Here is a 22,408-nt window from a genome sequence, read left to right as displayed (position 1 = left end):
GATTTACTGTGATGAGTTTGCAAAAAAACTTAGAAACCGCTCACTTATTTTTTATTTTCATTTTCATAATTTTATATGAAATAAAAATAATTTTGAACTAAATAAAGCGTAAGACTTACCTTACCTTCAAGTAGCAAAAATGATCAAGATACGCTGCGATTAGTGTACCAATGCAGTGTCCTATGCACCATTAGGTGAGAAAAGGGAATGATTATGTATTTATAAAAATAAAAAAAATTGCTTTAGAAAAAAAATATTTAGAATATTTGACGTTTTTCAATAGCTGCCAAAATATTCATAAATTAAAAAAAAAAAACAAATTCAAATCTCGCTACTTTTATTAGATAATTTTAAGGCACGCCTAGCGCCGCTCGGTTGCTGGCAACATTACCAGAAAAACGCTTGTCTGTTGGCGTGTTTTGCATTATGGACCGTTGCCGTAGATAATCTTCTCTTTGGCATTGAAAACCTATAATAATCTTTGACTATTTATCTGTCAACTAGATTCAAAAAGTATTTTAGCGGTCTTTTAATAAATATTATTGTGTACAAATCAAAACCATGTCTCCGGACGAAGAAATGGCCGAGTGGCTGGAAACCTGTCGCGGTTGTATGGGCAAATCTACTTTAATGCCTATTCGAGAAGATTTGCGGACTAAATTCTTCGAGAGCACTTCTATTATGGTTAGTTCCTGTAATGTTAACATTTTAAAAGTATTAAATTTTAATTAGGTCGCTCACATACTTGCGTTGCGACTGCTATTGAATAACACTAGTGAGGAATACATTGACCTTTGCATATATTATTTTTACATTCCTTGAATAATGTCTGATAAAAACTTTATAATAAATTCATCAAACTTTTTTCCCTATAAATTTATTTAAGTAAAATAAATTGTTTTTTTAATGTTATGTATATTTAATGTAGATACAGTTTGGTCTGTGCACATATTCTTATGCTTACGGAGTATTAATTTATAATCAACAACCGTTCTCTCTATATTAGGCACCGTATTTATTTATTTTGCACCACCAACAGGCCAGGGTGCTCACTCGCAGTGGCGAATTACAGCAAAGATTACCCAGGCCTTGAGAAAAATCACATTTTCATATTTGTGTTCTCACCGGGAATCGAACCCAGAACCTCCCGTGTGTGAGTTGAACGTCTTAACCACTTCACCGTGGAAGCGGCCTTATTAATTTATTTATATATATATACGCCCAATGGGCATTTTTAAGGACATATTTATACATAGAAAATTATTATTAAGAAAAGTAGAAAGACACAATGGTATATAGTAGACTTGGTAAGAGTGGAAGCGGGAGAGAGGTGTTTATAATTTAATTTGATTCAGTGATCGTTTGAAAGAAGACAACTTTTTATCAAAGAAATCAAGACTGGTATGTTTGTTGGCAGACCTAAGGATTTTGGGCATAGGGGAATGAAAACCAAAGTTAGTTCTTTGGTTATCGGTATGAAAGAGTAAGTTTTGTCCGAGGTTTCTAGTTGGGATATTTAATTTTATTAAGCTGAGTAGTTCAGGCGCATCAAAGAGTGAGTTGAGAATTTTAAATAGGACTAGAAAGTCGGATTTATTTCAACGGTCTTGAAGAGAAGATATATTTAAGCTAGTTTCTAACTCCGTATACATATATTGGTCTCTGGATAAGCCCAACCTCCAGCCTATCTTTCTTAAGAATCTATGTTGAACTGATACAATATTTTTCATGTTAATATCATACCGAACTAGGGAACAGAAGAGAGATTTAAGGGTATTGATATTTGTTTATTAATTTATTTATTGCCGACTCTAATTTTAAAAAACATATTTAGAATCAGTGCCGAAATACTGCATTTATTGGCATAAAATAAAAGTAAATACATGCAATATAGATTAAAACAAAATAAGCATTAGACATTGAATTGAATTGCAAGAAAATACTTCTAACAGCTTCACTAGATACAAAAATACCTGTTCTAAAGCTGCATTTATAATATGAATACTATATCATTAAAACAATTAGAAATGAGAAAATGTTCAAAAAGGATATAAAAAAATGGATAGTGGAGTTAGGTAGAAGTAAAATGGATTGTCTCATTCGCCCAAACCAATATTGATCAACTGCTCCACAAATGTATAGTTTATGTTATGTTTTTGTCCTTTTATTGTGCGTTTTATAATACAAATAATTTAGGTGTACATAAATTAAATATAAACTTAAATACATACTGTCAGAACATTTTGTTAATTATCTCCGTATAAGTCTTCTTTATATATTCTCACATGTAAAAATAAAAATAAAAAAGTATATTGTTAAGTGTCCTCGGCACGGGTAACCCCAGTGGGGTCACATTATTTTTATTATTAATCTTTGTTTATAATGGAGAAAAAGAAGAATAAATATATATAAATACACCATAATAATATATTAGAAAAATAAAATACTTTAAACATTTATGAACAAGTTAAGAAATTAAAAACAAAGAAAAGAAAAAGTATATATATAAAAATACTAGCTGACCCGACAGACGTTGTCCTGCCCGAACGTTGGCTTGCCTTGGAAAAAGACTTTTTATTGATAAGTAGGTACCTAGGTACTTGTTTGTGATTAAATTCCAAAACTGAAAATTGTTAATATTCAAATATTAAACTTAAGTAGGTGCTTGTTTATGGTTGAATTCCAAAACATAAAATAAATATTTTTTCAAATATGGCATTCTTTTTGCAAACGTCAAACTCCGGTCTTCTCACCAATAGAGGGGTGCACTTATGTGGGAATAAGATTTTAAAAAATGTATTGAATTTAATATTATTTTAGTATTACCAAAAATCCAATAAAAATAAACAAATGGATAGAAATTACAAGGAATTTAAGAAAAGAATCCGATTGATGTCCATAAAAAATAAATGCTGTTTGTAAACATTAAAAAATAAACTTTTTTTATACACATAAAAACAAAATCTTCCCATTTTTTGTCAATGCATTCTCCTCGAATGCAACCCTGGTAGATCGATGAATAAAACATCTATGCTCTTTACTTCTTTTTTACACATTAGATCAAAGATTTTAATATCCACGAACACACACAGCGCAAAGATCTACATTTCTCTGAAAACCGCGCGTTAATCGGTTAAGCCGTTTAGAAGGAGTTCAGTGACATCACACGTACAGAGGAATTATATATGTAAAGATAAATATATATTTTTTTTTTTTTTAATTAACCGCTAACAGTCCAATTTCCAAAAACTCAAGTAAAGAAAATTACAGAAGATGTAAAAATAATGTATAAATCAAATGAATGAAAACTAGACTTTGAAGATTGAAGGCAGCATTCAATTCTTTTTCTTAGAACTTCGTCCAGCTGACTTCTTCCTATTCTGAGGAGCCACGCTTATATTATTTAGGTAATTGGTCTTACTTTTTTAATTGTTCTTTTGTACCATGTATTTTTATTTTATTTTTTTTGTTTTTTTTACAATATACATAAGAGGTAAAACTCAAAAATAAAGTATAGTGACATAGCATGAAATACATATTAATAGTAAACAAAAAAATCCCTCAAAGGCATGGCCTGTTCGTGGGTATACAGAAAATGTTAATAAATTTTTGCTCCTTTAATAAATAGACAGTTATAATATTTTTGTGTCACATAAGAAAGAGAAAATAAAATATTCTGTTAAAGATTACATGGTTTTTTTTTCCTCATAGTAGTTAAAAGGAAATAAATGACATAAAAAAACATAAAAATATTCCGTATTATTAAAAGGCAACAAAATATATCATAGAAAAAAAGAGTTCATATCTTTAGTTTGAATTCAGGATAGTGCGTGTTTTTTAAAAGAAGGAAAATTTTGAAAGCTTGGAATCAATGAAATGTTATCAGTAAAAAAAGAATTAAAAAAATTTGGGCCTATAAAATATGCATGTCTCTGTGCGAGCCTCGTTTTGCAATGTAGTATTTCTAACACACGATTCCTTCTTTGACTTGATCTATTTGAATAACTTGTAAATAAATTTTGGTTCTCAAATTTATATAAAGACTATGATTTTCTTAATAAATAAATAATAAAAAACACAATATGTAGGTACCATATTAGCCCGAATCTAACACAATATTTTTGACTTCAAATATTTTTATTTTTGATGTTTGAAGCACTTACTTTGTGGAACATTATTATTTAGTATATTAAAATAAAATAAAATCACTTTGTTTTTTTGTACCACCTATAATTTTTATAATTTGACAACCAACTAGTTTCGGTCTTAAAAACAATAATTTTTCTGAGTTTACTGACCATATCCCAACAAATAGTCACTCATTCAACTTTAAAGATGGCATCGAAATTCTACATACAAACAAAAAAGGATATGCACTTGATTATTTTGAAATATTGGAGATTAGAAAGGCTGTAAATAAAAATTTAAATATTATCAATAATCAAATAAATCTTAGTAATAGTCCCATTTTAAATATGTTCCCTCTCCCTAAATCCACACACAAACCCCCTCTCTTCTCTACCCCCGTAGCCACGCCCACTCTACCTTCACTGTGAAAAATTTATATATGTTATTTTAGTTTGTAATTAACCCTGAAGAAGACATAGTATTGCCGAAACTAGTTGGTTGTCAAATTATAAAAAATATAATGGTACATAAAAACAAAGTGATTTTATTTTATTTTAATATATTAAAATTAGATTAGTAAATTTTTCCTTCCATTCCTGCTTCAATCATATAGAACGCGTTTTATTTGAGGCTGCGTTATTTTCGAGGCCACATTATATTTGAGGCCGCGTTATACTTGGGTAATATGGGCATGAAAAGCTACATAAATAGAGCATTAGGGAAAAATATTTTGTATTATGTTTCATTTTTTTATTATTAATGTTATATTTTCTAATTTATATTTATGCTTCAATTTTAATTATTACTTTTAAGTGAATCATGGTAAGTGTGGCATATAAATTGAAGAGATGAATTAAAAATTATATCAAAAATTAATTTTGCAAAATTTTCAACCAAAATTATCTATAAAAATCTATCGACTCCAAATCTAATAATGTTTCAAAGGAATAAATAAAATTACTTTGTTTTATGAACCACTTATTTATTATCACAACCGACTAGTTTCGCCAACTCACGTTGCCATTAACTCCTTTCTCAGGTTTCGAAAGATGACGGCCTCCCTTCTTACCTCTGCTTGGATTGTCTGGACACCATCAACTACGCCAACCAATTCAAGAAGGGCTGCCTCAAGATCGACGCCTGTCTTCGGAGGAAGTTGGTGGAACTCCGAGCCAAGATTAAGGCCAAGAAGTCGCACACTAAAAATCTCAATCCTGCGACCGAGGTAGCGAACAATTCTCAGGGGGCCAAGTCAGCTGTTAAGGTTGAGAAGGACGATGAGGATTGTTACTACGTCGTTATTATCAATGAAAACGAGAAGGGAGAGAAGATCATGCAGACTGTGAAAATGGAGGCCGGAGACGCTAAATTACCCTTAATCAAACAGGAAATTGACGATGAACACGAAGACGGCCAGTATATAGAAGATGATCAAAGCACTCGGGACATAAAACAACTCTCTATGGAAGATGAACAAATGGATACCGAAGACGATACTCGAGCACAAACCAACCGACAACTGCAGATCTCGGAAGACGGGCAACTTAATCTCATCCAGGTGCTGACTGACTCCGGGGAGGCCGTGGACGGAGAGATGGTCGCGTTCTCCGAATATCCGGGGGACGCCATCTCCGGCTATACGCAAGAAGAGGTGGTGGTGGGGAACGGAGAGGGGGACTACGAGGTCGTCTGCAACGGCGCCGACCTCGAAGACGACGACGAGGACGAGGAAACTATCACCGTAACCCAACAGCTCGATGGCAGCTTCCTGTGCGACTGCGGAGAATCATTCATGGAGTTTGACGATTACGAGAACCACATCAAAACGCACAATATTTACTCGTGTTCCATCTGCTCCCGCGGGTTCGAGTCCAAAGAGATCGTACAAGGACACATGCTGCTGCACTCCAGCTCCGACCCCAACTTGATATGCCCCTTCTGTTTCCAACTCGTGAAGCGGAACGTGATAACCACCCACATCAAGATAAACCACAACGAGGCTCGGCCGAGTTGCGCCGTCTGCGAAAAGTCCTTCGCCAACGAGCACAATCTCAAGCGCCACATGGTCATCCACTCCGGGGAGAAGAAGTACGAGTGCGACATCTGCGGGAAGCGCTTCAATCAGAAGGTCTCCATGAAGAATCACCGCATTCTGCACCTGAGAGACAACGGTCTGAACTGCGAGATTTGTCTGCAGCTGTTCACGACCGAGGAGGACCTGGCGGCGCACCAAGACGAGGGCTGCAAGCCGCCCACCTCGGGCGGGAAGAACGGAGAGAAGCCGTTCTCCTGTCTCACGTGCGGGAAGCAGTACCTCACGATGGCGTCCCTCCGCAACCACACCGAGTTCCAGCACAACAGCCCGTCCGTCGAGCTGCTGTGCTCCGAGTGCGGAGAGGTCCTTCCCTCCCGCAAGGCGATGTACGCGCACGCCTACACCCACAGACAGGCCAAGAGTAAAAACCTCAAACGGTTCGCCTGCAACACGTGCGGCAAGGGGTGCTCCAGCCACGCGATGCTCCTCATGCACGAGAGGGTCCACACCAACGAGCGCCCCTTCCAGTGCACCAAGTGCGCCCTCGCCTTCAAGACCAAGACCCACCTGACGACCCACCAGCTCACGCACACCCAGGAGAAGAGGTTCGGCTGCTCCGTCTGCATGAAGTTCTTCGCCCTGAAAGGAAACCTCGTCGTCCACCTTCGCACGCACACCGGAGAGCGGCCGTACGTGTGCTCCTTGTGTAATCAGGCCTTCATCGACTCTAAATATCTCAAGAAGCACAAACAACGTCGGCACGACATCGCGAACATCCCGTGGAATCAGTACTACTAAACTATAATATCCTTTTTTGTAATTTAATCTGATTTTATAGATCCTTTATGTATATATATTTATATAATGTGTGGATTTATGTTTTAAGTATTATTACAGTGCAAATTGTCAGTCGGCGTGCATTCCACACCACCAATCTACTAAATCAACTTTTCCGGGAGACAGTAAAAACTGTTTTTAAAATCAACGATTGCGGTACTGCTCCGATTGCGGTACTGCTCGTTCAGAAACATCGCCCACTGTCGGTCGGTCCCACGCGTAGCGTATGATTGGGGAACATCCAATAAGATTTAAAATCCCCTCACGTCAAAAATATATCAAAATATCATTTTTGACAAAATTGTAGGTCGGCATTAATGCACGCCGACCGACAACATGTAATATAAAAATAATTTGTATTTGATTATAACGATGCGTAATTACAATAATCCTTCAATGAATGAACTTATTTTGATCTGTGTTGTAAAATAAACTTGTGTTAAACCATTTTTCCAAGTATGAAAAAAATGTTGAACATTCATTTAACAGTGCTTAATAGTCATTGACATATTAATACATAAACACGCCCTATGGGGTAAAATATTTTTAATAGTGACACGAAAACATACCCATAGTACCGAGTTAGTTTATTTGTACCAGAACTGCATTCAACGATCATCCATATGCTACCAAAAATTAAAGGGTGCATATTTTTTATATATAAAAAAGTTTGCGTTTTAACGTTAATAATCAACATTTGTTTTTCGTGGATCCTAATCAGATTGTTTCCTTAAATTTCTTATGATTTCGACCCATTCATTTAATTTCACTGGATTCTGAGGAATGCAAAAACAATATCTGTACCTCGGAGGCAGACGGATGCAAATCCAAACGTAAAACGTTTAAAACATGCGTAAAGAATCTACTTTCTCTGACTTATTTCTATTTTTTTATAGCGTTAATTAATTAATTTGTATTTTCAGTATCTTAATACGTTGGTTCTTTCATTGTAAGACTTAAATTTTTTCAAAGTTAATGGGCGCGATCATAAACTGAATACGAAAATCGAAATGTCATTGCATCAAATTCTGGATTTGCATCCGTCTGCCTCTGAGGTACAGATATTAACTCACATTTATTATATTTTCAAAGGGTATTCCTTATCAGTGCAGCCCTGTAAGTAAGAAGAGCTTCGCAATTGCGCCGCTAGGCGTAATTTGTCTATTTCATAAAATATTATTTGTATTTGAATATTAATTGTTTCGAGTATTGTTAATCACTGGGAGGGCCCGATGTCTGGCAGGGCACCCGCTGGCACAGTGCGGGTTTAAACTGCGCAACTCGGTTATAAGCTTAGACTATACCCTGTCTGCGTAATCTATAAAAGTGAAAGCGCTACAATTAACGATATGAATCATAAACTCGCGAACAAATATTTTCCAGTGAAAAGTTTCACAATCCTTTTTACAATGTTTATCCGAAAGGCTTTTCACACGTTTTGATGCGAGCGGGCATTTAAGTTTCGATTCTAGACATCACGCCTGACTGGCGGTCAAAGAATGACTAAATAGGCGTCGGGCATGACTGAGATTTAGGGCGGGAGTTAAGTGTCATCATTTTTGAGGGCTCGGGAAAGTATGTTTATTAATATGTCAATGGTAATATCAATAATATACTATTCATTTTTGGAATTTCCTACGTCACTCTTTTATTTACTAGTTGCGAGGGAAGGTGATGTGAAAAACATTTGTTACGGCTTTTTAAAGTGTTAATCTATTCAGGGTGTTTCAGGGCCAGACCGCAAAACTTCAGAGGAGCATTCCCCATGGTAAACTTTTTAAAAATCATAATAATTTTTATTTAAAAAACTATTTTAATTATTTTTGTAACCTGAAAAGGGAGTAAATCATTAATTTCTCGGACTAGCGTCCATTCCACAGTTTTTTTCAAACAAACAATCCACTCATCCGTGCATTTTTTGTAGGCATTCTCCGGAATCGCCTCGAGTTCCCACGAATTTTGTTTTATGTCTTCAATCGAGTCAAAACGAGTTCTACGAAGCGGTAATTTAAGTTTTGGGAACAGAAAAAAGTCACAGGGAGCCGAGTCAGGAGAATACGTGGATTCGCTGACAATCGTTGAGTTTTTGTTCAAAAATTCATTCACAGTGACGGCTTTGTGAGACAGTGCATTATCATGGTGCCAAATCCTAAAGTTGTTCTTCCACAAATTAGACCTTTTTCTGTGGATGTTCTCTCTTATACATCTCATAATGCGCAAATAATATTGTTTATTCACCGTTTTGGCCGTTGGGAAGAAGTTTCTAGTGACAATATTACAAATATCGAAAAAAAACAGTGAGCATCGGGGTGGGCTGATAATTTTTTTCCCGAATTTTGAAATAAAAGCGGTCTAAAAAGTTGCCTTTTGGGTTACTCGAAATGCAAAAAATATTTGAGACTACTTTTGGCCCTCAAACCAGAGCTTGAAGTTTTCTAAAAAGTCATTTTTTTGCGCTAAACCGGCTGTCATTTCATATTCAAGTAAGAAAATCAGTCCAATTAAATTTTATAATGCGCATTAAACCTTATTAAATAAGCATCTAAGGGCGTAAGTTGCATTTTCTTTTGTAATAAATGAGTAGCATTGTTTTAATGACTCATTGTTTTTGTCAATATTAGCCAGGCGCTCAATGGAATCAGTTCCGTGGAGTGTAAACCCTTTGCATTTTAGTAGTTTTAAAGCTTGTTCGAATTTGTAATGTGATTAAGTTATATCTATCAATATTGATAATTAATAAAATTTTCAGACAGTTATAAACTTCATACCTCGGTTGAGGGCCAAAAGTAGTATAAAATATATTTAAAAATAATTTTTAAGTTCAATGTGATCTAAAATGCAACTTTTTAGACCCCTTTCACTTTGATCTCTAAAAAAATAAAAAACTTCATACATCATTGGCCCACTCTGGTGAGCACGATCTAGATTTACGAGGTCCTTTGACGTGTAATGACGGAATGCTTTTTCTGTGCCCAATAATGATCGATTGTTTAATCAAATAAAAATTTAACCAATATGTAAAGGTGTAACGGAGGAATACCAAAAATTTTAACACAGTATTTATTATATTTATAGATATTTTAAAGTTATTAGATGCAATGTGTACTATAGTCCTTAAAATGTAACATGATTATAATGACAGTTGTCAGAAAAGGTGACGACATAACTTTGTAGTAACGTCAAAGGAGTTATTTATATTGACACACGAAAAATCATTTGTATCTGGCGTGTTCATTTATTTTTTTAATACAATGCTTGAAACATAAATCAACATTAATGTAGGATTAGAACAGTGAATAGGATAAAACGAAAACATTTCTTATTAAACTTCTTTATTAGACTTGATTCATACAATCACTTTTAAGATTTCAACTGGGTCTCCGCACAACGCCGCTCGTACATTGACTGGCGTCTCGCATCCGCTTCCGCCCGGTGTTGCCAGAATTCCCACAACTCGGTCATCCTGCAAGTCATCCGCCTCGGATGAATCATCATCGGTGTCGTCCACTCTCCAAGGCTTCATCAGGTCTGCTGACGCCGTCGTCTCCCGTGAGCCTTCAGTTCCACCAACTCTTAGCAGGTTATATCTGTCTTTCCCACATACTTTGGTGACCTTGTATGGTCCAAAGAACTTAGCACAGAGCTTTAGACCAGGTCCATATTGACTTCGCTTCACTGCAACTAAATCATCAACAGCATACTTGTTACTAGCTTTCCTTTTCTTATTAAATTCGCGCCGGTTCTCTCTTTGTACTTTTTCGATTTCCTGCCTTGCAGATTCACGCACTTCTTCCCGCTCACTCATAAATTGTTCCAGAAGCTCAGTGCTGATTATTTCTTCAATCTTGAAGTCCTCCTGACTCCTTTGCTTTTTACCTACCAATACTTCAAATGGTGTGCGACCAATACTTCTTTGGAATGTGTTGTTTAAAAACTGCTGTGTCCTACTGGTAAATTTGTACCACTTAGTGGGGTCATCTATGCTAAGCTTTGATATGACAGCAATGATAATCTGGTGCATGCGTTCTACTTGCCCATTCGCACGTGGTTGTCCAGTTGTTATGTTGATAAGCTCAATATTTTGTATCTCACAGTATTCTTTAAATTCCGTGGACGTGAATGCAGCACCTCTGTCTGTTATAATTCTTCTGGAATTCCCGAACGTCTGTTGCTGCAGGTTCAGGGCATTTAAAACTTCTGTAGTATTTGTAGTCTTTGTGCTATAGATCCACACAAACTTAGTAAAAGCATCTACTATTGTTAGAATATATTTATAGTTTTTATTTGTTGAAGGCAGCGGTCCTAAGTGGTCTATGTGATAAGTGTCTAATGGGCTATCACCTTTGTCTATAGGATGTAGGAAACCTTCCCGCTTTCCTCTCTTTCGGTCTACTAATATACAGGCCACGCAATTTTCAATGCATCGTTTTATTTTTGCTGCACAATCTTTTATCCAGAACTCTCTCTCTAGAAGTTCTCTTGTCTTGGTAATGCCAAAATGGCCACGATCATGGTACATTCTTATTAATTCAGTCTGCATAGTTTTTGGAACTACTATAAGCTTATAGCCTCCTTGTTCCCTGTAGACTACTCCTCCATCTAAGGTGTAGTCTTCGTGTCTCTTCCCAAGAGTGAGTAACTCTCGTATGGCATTTAAATACTCATCGTTGGATTGGGCCCTTCTCAATCGCGCTATTAGTTCGTTTTCAAGAATAAAGCAATCAACAGGGTGTCGGCTTAGTGAATCAGCGTGTCTTAGTCTCTCGCCAGCTCGATGTTCCACGACGTAATCATACTCTTCAAGCAGTAGTGCCCACCTGGCGACTCGTGGTGCGAGATCCTTCTTCTTCAGGGTAAGGACAAAGGCCTTACAGTCTGTCACAATCTTGAAGCTCAGTCCCAATAGGTAAACTCTGAATTTCTTTAAAGCATTTATAATCGCAAGTACCTCTAGTTCATAGCTGGGATATTTTCGTTCTGCATCTGTTGTCTTCTTACTCATATAATATACGGGATGCATCTTATTATCGTACGGATCCTTTTGAAGTAAAACTGCACCGTATCCCTCGCAGCTTGCATCTGTGTGTAGTTCAGTTGGTAAATGAGGATCATAGATCTTTAAAACGGGGTCATTTGACAAAATCTTCTTCAACATCTCAAAGGCCGTCTTTTCCTCGATTTCGAATATGAATTCATTTTCCTTCTTCAGTAGATTCGTCAGTGGTTTTGCTATTTTAGAATAGTTATGTATAAACTTCCGAAAGTATCCTGTCAGCCCTAAGTAAGACTGGACATCTTTTAAGGTTTTCGGTATTGGATACCTAGTCACAGCGTTGGTCTTTAATCTACTCGGTCTAATTTCATTCTCTTGGATCTCATGTCCGAGATACTCTACGGACCTCATCAGTATTCTGCACTTCTTCCAATTAATTATTAGTCCATACTCATTCATTCTATTCAGGACTAGTTCCAATCTTTGTAGGCCTTCTTCTTCATCGTTGGAAGGAACAATTAGGTCATCTAGGTAAGTAAGGACAATTCCACTCAGCATCATATCTCTAAACACAGCATTGATGAAAGTTTGAAAAACAGCTGGTCCGTTGGATAAACCAAAAGGGGTTTTCAAGAACTCAAATTGTCCATTTGGTATGATAAACGAAGTGTATTTGATGGAATTATCTTCTACTGGTACATGGAAAAATGCATTTTTCAAATCAAGCGTAGTGAAAACTTTGGCATTTCGTAGTTTGTCTATTTGATCATCTATCAGCGGGATTGGAAATCTTTCTTTGATCGTCTTCTTGTTAAGTCTCCTGTAGTCTATGCACAGACGCATCTCCCCACTTTTCTTTTTTGACAACACTACTGGACTCGCGAAGTCGGATCTGCTTGGGCGAATAATCCCATCGTTGAGCCATTCCGCTACTTGGTTATTTACAACTTCTAGTTCCCGAGGGGATAAACGTCGGGGTGGCTGGTAAATGGGTGCCTCATCTTCCAAAGCAATTCTCATCTTAATATTTGTTTCTTTAACTCTAGGCAACTCCCTAGAATAATTGAAGGCCATTGTGTTTATTCTCTCTCGGTAAATCTCGTCTCCTAACTCTACATGATCGTAGTTATCTTTTGTTTCGATTAAGTATAAACTCTTTACTTGTTCATCTACAGTATTCTCTGTGACTTCAACTCCTCCAACACGCACCATCATGTCGACGTTCTGTAAAATAGCCCTGCCAAGGAGGACTGTCATGGGAAGCACTGCGTCATGTACTATATGAAAGGTAGTTGGGAACTCACAATCATCTATCTTCATCATCGTCTCGAAATGTCCAACTGTGGTCACCTTTTTTTCTGCTATTCCTCGGAGCTCTAAGGGATCGTCGATTAGATTAACCTGGTCCATCTTCAATAACTGCGAAATTGTCATCAAATTTAAATCACTACCAGTGTCTATGAATGCTTTTGCTGATTTCCCTCCTAACATTACTGTTTTGTAGAGCGGAGATTCTGATTCTTGGACGGTTACTTTCAGTGTGGTCTTGGAGGTATTTACTCTTAAATTAGAACATTTGGACGCAATGTGCCCAAAGTCGTTACATTTAAAACACCTCGTTCCCTTATCTTTAAATTTACATTCTCCAGACCTGTGGCCAATCCCTCCGCAGTTAAAACACCTGTCTTTCGATACTTTAGGATAACTTTCTTTTAATTGATTTTTAAAGGTCTCACCCTTTGACCTTTGCTTTATCGATATTTTGGAATATATATCGAGTTTACATTTAAATTCTTTCAGACTTGTTACACCATATAGAATGGATTTGTTTATTTCCGAATCAGATATGCCGTCGATAACGTATTCCATTAAAGATTCATCATCTATGTTTCCGCGATTGCTTATCTCCCTCATTTGATAAAAATAATGGATGCAACTTTGGTCGCGTAGTTTCATTGTCGTTGCTAGTAGGCGATGAATGGCGGCTGGATTAACTTTTTTCCCAAACTCTTCTTGTAGGCCCTTTTTCAACTCGTACCATGATTTAAATGACTCCGATTTAACGAAAAGCTGAGCCGTTCCTCGTAATAATTTTTTCGTATAAATAAATTTCTCCACGCTGTTCCAATTCGCCAAATTCGCAGCATCTTCGAAATCTTCAAAAAACTTGTCGACGCAGGAGTTGTCTTCGCCGCTAAATACAGTCAGGGCATCTTCAATGTCCTTAAATGTGAATTTTGCCGTTTCTCCATCCGCCTTGTCGATTTTCGGAGGCATGTTGCGCGCTGTCACCGAGTCGAAAACGATTCAAAATTTACAAAATGTCGCTTCACGGTTATGTCAAAATCGGCACGAAATGTTTTTAGATATAATATAAATCTATGTTTGCAGTTTACACAATTGTTCTCGGAATCACTCGATTCGTAATTTCACTTGAATATGAATTGCAAATCGCAACGGCTATTTTAAAAATGGCGTCTTTTTTTTCTTCTCGTAACTCGCTATTTCCGATTTTAATTCACTTTATGAATCGCAAATCGCAACGGCTATTTTAAAAATGGCGTCTTTTTTCTTCTCGAAACTTCTTCGTAACTCGCTATTTCCGATTTAATTCACTTTTTTTCGTATCCCGGACGAGCCCCCAAGTTGTAGGATTAGAACAGTGAATAGGATAAAACGAAAACATTTCTTATTAAACTTCTTTATTAGACTTGATTCATACAATCACTTTTAAGATTTCAACTGGGTCTCCGCACAACGCCGCTCGTACATTGACTGGCGTCTCGCATCCGCTTCCGCCCGGTGTTGCCAGAATTCCCACATTAATATATAAAATCAGCTTTAAAACTAAAATAAACCTAATTATTAACAACGTTCTTACAAGGTTACATCATTTTGCAAAAACGTTAGAGATGGACAAATTGATCAATGTAAATTGATCGAATAAAAAAATTATTCATTTGATGTTGTTCATGAAAAAAGTATAAATGTCAAATTTTTTGGTGAATAATTGTGTTAAACACACTAAAATAGCCTGGTTTTTGCGTTTTTTATATAAATTTTCGGAAACAGAGTTTCATGATTGCATGAAATAACTGATAAAATCGATTTGATTAGTAATCAGTAATTTCCCATCACTAATGAAATTAGTTTGATAGCTGTCATTCTAATCGAGCTATATTTTAAGGACTAAGGCTACACATCACCGAAATGCTTTGCAATGTCACAGGTTTATGTGACCACGTGTTTGCAATAGCCAATAAACTATAGCGTTGTTATGGCATTTATTGGCGATCAGGACTGTAACCGGCAACAGATTTCTGGTGTCCGAGGTAGCCGTGTTTTTCGACGTTTAGCATGTTTGTTTGTTAACCCAAGTGTTATAGGTAATGCTTAAAATCGCAAAAATGTTCTAAATGAAAATCATCGTGTTTAGTTTCACGTCTTTGTATTTCTTTGATGTTAAATTATCAGTGAGGCCATATATGGAGCAAAGTGTAGTCGCATACAGAAAATAAAAATCTCAAAATTTCTTCTTTGCCCCCGCGAGAAAATTAAAAATATCACTACAGAACTCATGAAGTCGCGGGTGGTGTAATTTCAAAGTTTCAGTGGGGGTTTTTAAAATTATAAAACATCAAAAAAAATCATAGCATTGACAATAGGGAAATATCACATACTACGAATGCCGATAAAAATATATGAAATGGATTTTAAATAATTAATTGTATTTTCAAAATCAATATTTTTATTTATACATTGTTTTAAAATACAGTCAAACTCAGTTTATAACGATCACGGAAATAGGGAGATCTCGGATGTAACGAGGAAACATTAGTTGACATTTTAGTTGATGGTTTTTTCCATACGATTATTCAATGTTATAACGAGCTACTTCTCGGACATACCGAACAAAAATATTGTCAAAAATTACACAAAAAATCTTCAATTGTTAAAAACATCATTCTCGAAATAAATAAATCCAAACGGTCGGCTAACGTAAAGGATAAATACCGCAGGGCGTTGGGATCGGATTATGTTTTTATGATAGCTATGTAAGTGTCTAAGTACCGAATTGGATTTTTCGCTGACAATATTGAAAAATGAACACACATGGTTTTTTAAAAATCCAAGCTTTGTGAACTTATAAGTGTCGGTTTGGCACATTGTTACAATTTACAGCTGCTTTTGTAGTTCATGCATGACATGCTTGTTTCGGGGGTTTTTACGGGTATTTTTTAGATTTTTTAATGTTACCCTTATTATACACAAAAAACATTACAAGTGGGTGATATCACATGAGTTCTAAACCAGATCAGTTAAAACCTAACCCCTGAATAAACATGTCTACTAACAAGAGGAAGTGTCTCTCAATTCGTGAAAAAGTGGCAATTATTTGTGAAATCGAACATGGCGCGAAAAATGTGGAAGTGTGTACAAAGTTTTCTTTATTAGTGTGAACATTGTAAAAAAATAAGGATGTTTATTTGTCTGCATTTGAAAAGAATATCACGGACACAAAAAAAAATTAGAAAGTGCGATCGTACTAATGTCGATGAAGCATTGCTCCAATAGTTTTGTACCCAAAGAAACGCAGAATTTTCCATCGATGGACCAATATTGAAGGCGCAAGCGGAAAAGTTCGCAAAATAATTTGGAAACAATGTTTTAAATGTAATAATGGTTGGTTAGATCGTTTTAAAAATCGACTCAATATTGTTTATGCAAAAATAAATGGAGAAGCAGCATCTGTTGACGGTGTAATGGCAAGTGAATGGGTTTGGTCAGAACTGAGAAAGGAGTGACAATGTGCAATAGTGATTGTATAAAAAACCTTTCTCTGATATAACGAGTAACGCTTATAACGAGCAAATTGAATCGGTCCCATCTTCCTCGTAATAACCAAGTTCGACTGTATGTCACTAGAAAAACGCGACATGTTTAGCATCGATAGTTGTGACGTCAAGATTTGTGATGTACTAAGGGCGTGGCCAATAGAATTACCGTTTTGCGGGATTCCAAAATTACAAATTTAAAAATATTTTTTTTGCTACTAATAAGCAACAAAAAATGTTTTTTTTACTGGGCAGTATTTCATAGACCTTACCATTTAAAGTAATTTCTTTAAAAATGTAGAAAAAAATGTGATATTTCCCTATTTGATACATGAAAATAAATATATAAAAAATTGGCTTAGTCTGATAGTCGATCAACAATTTATTTTTTACCCCTTTACGTCCTCATTATTAATATGATTAGCATCACTTGATTATGAAATGGGTAACAGAATTAATAAATGTGTATTCATTAAAATGCAATTTAATTGTAGTGTTTTTCTATTTTTTTAAAATTCTAGAATAGTTGAGTTTATTTCTCGTGTATAGTGTTCGGATCATGATGCTAACGACGTGTGTATGTATTGTAAATACATTTGTAATCAATAAATTGCCAAAAATCGTAATACTTGCCTAAATTTTGGTTTTAAAATAGTAAAACTCCCAACTACCTGGATCGATGAATGCCAGATTTTATTGATTTTGAAATAATACAGAAAATTGGAATCGCATTAAAAAATTAATTTAAAACTTCCAGCAAAGCTAATTGCACAATGGAATTAAAATTTAAAGTGTCAACATTTTTGAAGGCTTAAGATGCGTCTATGTGTATTAATGGGTCGTGGCCATTTCATATGAAAATCTATCATCTTGAGTGTCCGGCGGCCCCTTTTACAATTTTAATGGAGCAATTGGCAATAGATCCAACTTCACGATACATGAGAAACATCGTGTTCTCTTTAACCGTATCCTGTGTAACTAACTGTAAGTAAAGTTGATATGTGAAATATGTAAATTGTTTTTAAAAAAACTGCTCGTATTGTAACCAAATAACAATGGAATTTTCAAGCCTAGTTTTAAATACGAAGGTCGTTTGACGGAAAGCTAGCCTTCGATAGATGGCGTTACGTGATAGCGACGCCATATTGGTTTTGACATCTGCCATCCTACACATGATGTCTGTCAAAATTTTAAGCATAAAGAACAATTAGTTTGGTTTTTACGGCCGTCGCAAGCAACTTATGTGTTTTAGGAAAAATGTGCAGTCGTGCAGGCAAAATTGAACCAATTAGGCTGCGAATTGATCGACGACCCACCGTATTCACCAGCCCCATGCGACTTCTTCCTGTTCCCGAACCTAAAAAAATGGCTCTGAGGACGCTGTTTTGCAACAAACGATGAAGTGATTACTGAAACATCACACAATTTAAATGCTCGAGTAAAATTAAGTCTCGGAACGGATGAAGAAGCTGGAAAGTCGTCTTGAAAAGTGCATTGTCCTAAAAGAGGACTACGTTGAAAAATAAATGATAAAAACAACAAATATTGTGCGTTTTCTTATTTAGGCTAGCTTTCCGTCAAACGACCCTCGTAATGATCCTTATTTTTTAATATTTTAAAAAGTTATTACATTATATTATAATAGGTGTAGAATAAAAGAGGACATAAACAAGATTTATTTTTTATTGTTACATAGATATGTATGTAAAATATAAAATATTAAATAAACTTTGGCATTTGAAAAAATGTTTTTTATTGACTCCATATGAGGCCTATCACGGAACTCCATTTTAACAGCAGATTTTAGCATGTCTCGCAGCTACAGAGTGCATATACAGTAAAAAATCTAACCCCCCGTTGACATTTTTTTTTATTGGCTATGTGCTGTTTCTATATTTATCTTGGCGCCTTACCAAAGCTCAAAACACCTGATTTTGTAGAGTAAGTGCTTGAGGGAATATTAAGCATAAGGTGGTTCGATTTCCTAACTAACATTGAAGTTGGAGAACGGGCGCAGCAGCCTTCTATAATGAGCACCTCGGGGCTTGGACACGTGCTGTGCATGCCTCAAGAGAACCTAAATCCAAGATGCCTTTTCTCAACACCTGCGGGCTCCCGCCGTCATGGAAGGCCAATGATGATAATCTTTCTGCTTTATTGAATAAACTGCTCCACAAGTGTATAGCTTATGTTACGTTTTTGTTCTTTCATTGTGCGTTTTGTAACATAAATAATATAGATGTACATAGATTAATCATAAACATAAATCAAAGTGTTTAAAACTGTCTGAACATTTTGTTAATTATCTCTGTTATTTAAGTTAGTCTTCTTTGTTTATTCTCTAATGTAAAAATATTTTTTTAAAAGTACATTGTTAAGTGTCCTCGGCACGGTTAACCCCAGTGAGGTCACATTATTTTTATTATTAATTATACATAGTTTGTAAGAGAAAAAATATGAATAAATAAATAATAATTTATAACTCATTTTAATCAAGTTCTTATGGTTGTCGGTACCTCAATTTACAGCCGTGGTGAAGACCCTTTTAGGCCTGTAACCATAACACATGACAAACATTTATGAATGACTATTGTATGTAGTCTAGATCAAGAGCGGGATTTTCATTTTGACTAGTCCCATACTGGCAATGATTGTCCGCTAAGTTCTCAATCTTCACCGAGCAAGCACCCGCATTGCGCATTTAAAGAAAAAATTCAGACCGATCATGATCTGAGGATATTATTTAGCTAAATAACTCGGGCTTAGAAACCATCAAGACTTGTAGCGGAGGGTACGGCAGGTCGTGACTGAGAATGACTTCGTAGCCGTCCGCGCCGCAAACTAAATACAGTTCGGAAGCTTTGTCTATTGTTTCGTTACTCCATGCGAAGTCTTCGTCTTTGGAGCTCCCCATGAATTTCAGCTGATCGTTATTAAAAACGCTTTTCAATGTCTCGTCGATTTTTTCTATCTTATTTTCTAAGGACTTTACTCTTTCCGTCGTTGCGGCTAGTTTCTTTTTACAAACTTTGAGTTCTTCTTGAAATCTTTGCAAGACTTCGGATACTCTATCGTTGCCCATCACGGTTTGTATGGGAATCAGCGCAACGGCATTCCGCAGCTTCGGCTCTAGTTTGGGAGCGATCGGTACGAATCCTCGGGGAGCGTCCGCCTTCGCACCGGCGGGGGAATCCATCGGAATCGAAAAATTAGGAACTAGAAAAAAAAGAGAAATATTAAATTACGTCACACACACATTTGTAAACCGAATGCAGTGTATTTCAATGACCTCTTGCACAAAGGTAAGGTGATCAGTCTTACGCTTCAGGCGCCAGTCCAGGAAAGATGAAATATCGCAGTTTGAACAACCTTTATTATATTTATTTATTTTTTTTATTCTATTTTTTTATATTTTTTTTACAATATACATAAGAGGTAAAACAGAGTATTAAAAAATAAAGGATAGTTACATAGCAATGAAATACATATTAATAGTAAAAATAGTTTTAAAAAATCCCACAAAGGCATGGCCTGTTCGTGGGTATACAAGAAAATGCTAATGAATTTTTGCTCATATAATAAATAGACAGTTAAAATATTTTTGTGTAACATAAGAAATAAATAAGAAAAATATTCTGTAAAAGATTACATGGTATTTTTTTAATAGTAATTCAAAGGAAATAAAAAATATAAAAAAACATAAAAATATTCCTTATATTTTATTCCCAAAATAAGAAAGACATTTATACTTTCTTTATGAACAACATCAGATAAATATTTTTTTTATTCGATCAATTTACATTGATCAATTTGTCACATCTCTAACGTTTTTGTAAAATGATGGAACCTTGTTAGGACATCATTAATAATTAGGTTTAAAGCTGATTTTATATATTTATGTCAATTTATGTGTCAAGCATTGTATTAAAAATATAAAGTAACACGCCAGATACTAATGATTTTTCGTGTGTCAATATAAATAACTCCTTAGACGTTACTACAAAGTTATGTAGTCACTTTTTCTGACAAATGTCATTCTAATCAAGCTATATTTTAAGGACGCAACAACCTAAATCCTACAGACTCAAAAATCAAATACCAAGGCTGTGTTGACTGTTTGTTTTTATTTTTAATGCACATTTGTACATAACTGTAATTTTACATAAAGGATATGTTACCTAATTGTATACTGGGAAAACTGATGGTAGTATTGAGGTCAGAATGATCTAGGACTTTGTATTTCTGGGGCGTTGTGGCTCGCGGTTCTGTAGTCTTCTGCTGCAAATACTCCCGCTTTAGTTTCTTAAAGGGAAATATTGTCGGGACGGCGTTCCAGCGAAGTGGCTTCTTGCCATCCGCTCTTTTCTGTTCGTACTGGTCTTCGGTAAAATGTTTCTGTAACATAACATCTCACAATTACTGTAAAAAATTACAGTTTTAGGACTGACTGATTATGGATAACAATAACAATATTACCCTGCCATTTTAATATCCACATTGACACATTATCATTGTAAAATGAAGTATTAAAGTATTATCTTATTTACATTCCCCTTGCTGTCCCAAAAACATCCGCTCGTGGTGGTGCTGTGTAGTCATTACACACGCAAAGAATGAGAGATTTCAAATTGGAAAAATGTAATATTCATAGGCAATTGCTTAAATTATTTATAGTTCAGGGTAAACTGAGTGAAGATAGCTCGTGCAATGGTAGCCGAAATGTCGGAACAAATCCAACACAGACGGTATCACCCAAAAAAGAAACATATTGATAATAGTGACCGTGAAAACCTTCGCACCTATGAAAAAATCATTAGTTCATGTTCGCAGCGTGGGCGAAAAACTCACTCGCGACAAAAGTCAGGATGCTACTGACGGGAGTCTGGGACTTCGGGGAAAAGTATTAGAAACTTTACTGTTCGCGTGTGTGACGCGTGAAATAGTCTCCCTCACTCCCGAATATACCAGTATTATCGAGAGTGAGTGAGTGGTTGAAAAATCCACAAATGTCAACCGCCGATATCAAAAGCATGCTGCTCTTTCATCCACATTATAATAATAATTTGGAAATTATATTTATTTAACTGTTACGAAAATGAATAACGGAGGAATACCATAACTGATTATATTTATGGAGAAATTTAAGTTATTAATGCAATGTGTACTAGCTACACGTCACCGAGAATGGAGAGTCAAGTACTAACCTCACACACAACAGACTTGGGAGTCAGTTTCTTGCCGATGTTGTGTTCCCACATTTGCCGTCGCTGTTCATTCCTCAATCCTTGAGGCAAATTATGGAACCGAATATCTTCTTTTCTCCGACTCCCATTTACGTATCGGCTGGGGCAACCCCTGACACAGCACACGGACATACTTATTGCATACTATGTCGACATATTGTTAACTTAATCATATTTTTAATGCATTTTTTAAACATTTGACAAGCGTGCGAAGGGGATGCGAAGAACGAAAAAGAAAAACGACGACTAAAAATGACAGGTCTGTTTACAAACGTCAAATTGCGTCAAATCGTCAAAACAATATGGTGCTGCCAGTTATAAATATTTTAAATGTTGG

At 35.7% G+C, this 22,408-nt stretch overlaps 2 protein-coding genes across 2 annotated transcripts; one reads left to right on the top strand and one right to left on the bottom strand.

Annotated features, from left to right (window-relative positions):
- Positions 1–399: 399 nt before the first annotated feature.
- On the top strand, positions 400–10,265 carry LOC148285159 (uncharacterized). Its single transcript, XM_088229634.1, has 2 exons — positions 400–684; positions 5,168–10,265. Exons 1-2 carry the CDS (start codon positions 562–564, stop codon positions 6,959–6,961), a joined length of 1,917 nt encoding a protein of 638 aa, XP_088085760.1. The 5' UTR covers positions 400–561; the 3' UTR covers positions 6,962–10,265.
- Positions 10,266–18,493: 8,228 nt separating this feature from the next.
- On the bottom strand, positions 18,494–22,357 carry LOC148285158 (uncharacterized). The gene is made up of 3 exons (XM_088229647.1): positions 22,033–22,357; positions 21,007–21,223; positions 18,494–20,044 (listed from the first exon to the last, which is right to left on the bottom strand). The coding sequence occupies exons 1-3, from the start codon at positions 22,201–22,203 to the stop codon at positions 19,572–19,574; spliced, it is 861 nt and encodes a 286-aa protein (XP_088085773.1). The 5' UTR covers positions 22,204–22,357; the 3' UTR covers positions 18,494–19,571.
- Positions 22,358–22,408: the final 51 nt, after the last annotated feature.

Source organism: Micrasema longulum, unplaced genomic scaffold, assembly GCF_059751315.1.
Source record: "Micrasema longulum isolate JH-2025_06_02 unplaced genomic scaffold, ASM5975131v1 h1tg000054l, whole genome shotgun sequence".
NCBI lineage: Eukaryota > Metazoa > Arthropoda > Insecta > Trichoptera > Brachycentridae > Micrasema > Micrasema longulum.
Note: the sequence above shows the minus strand (reverse complement) of the source record. Positions and strands in the feature narration are given on the sequence as shown.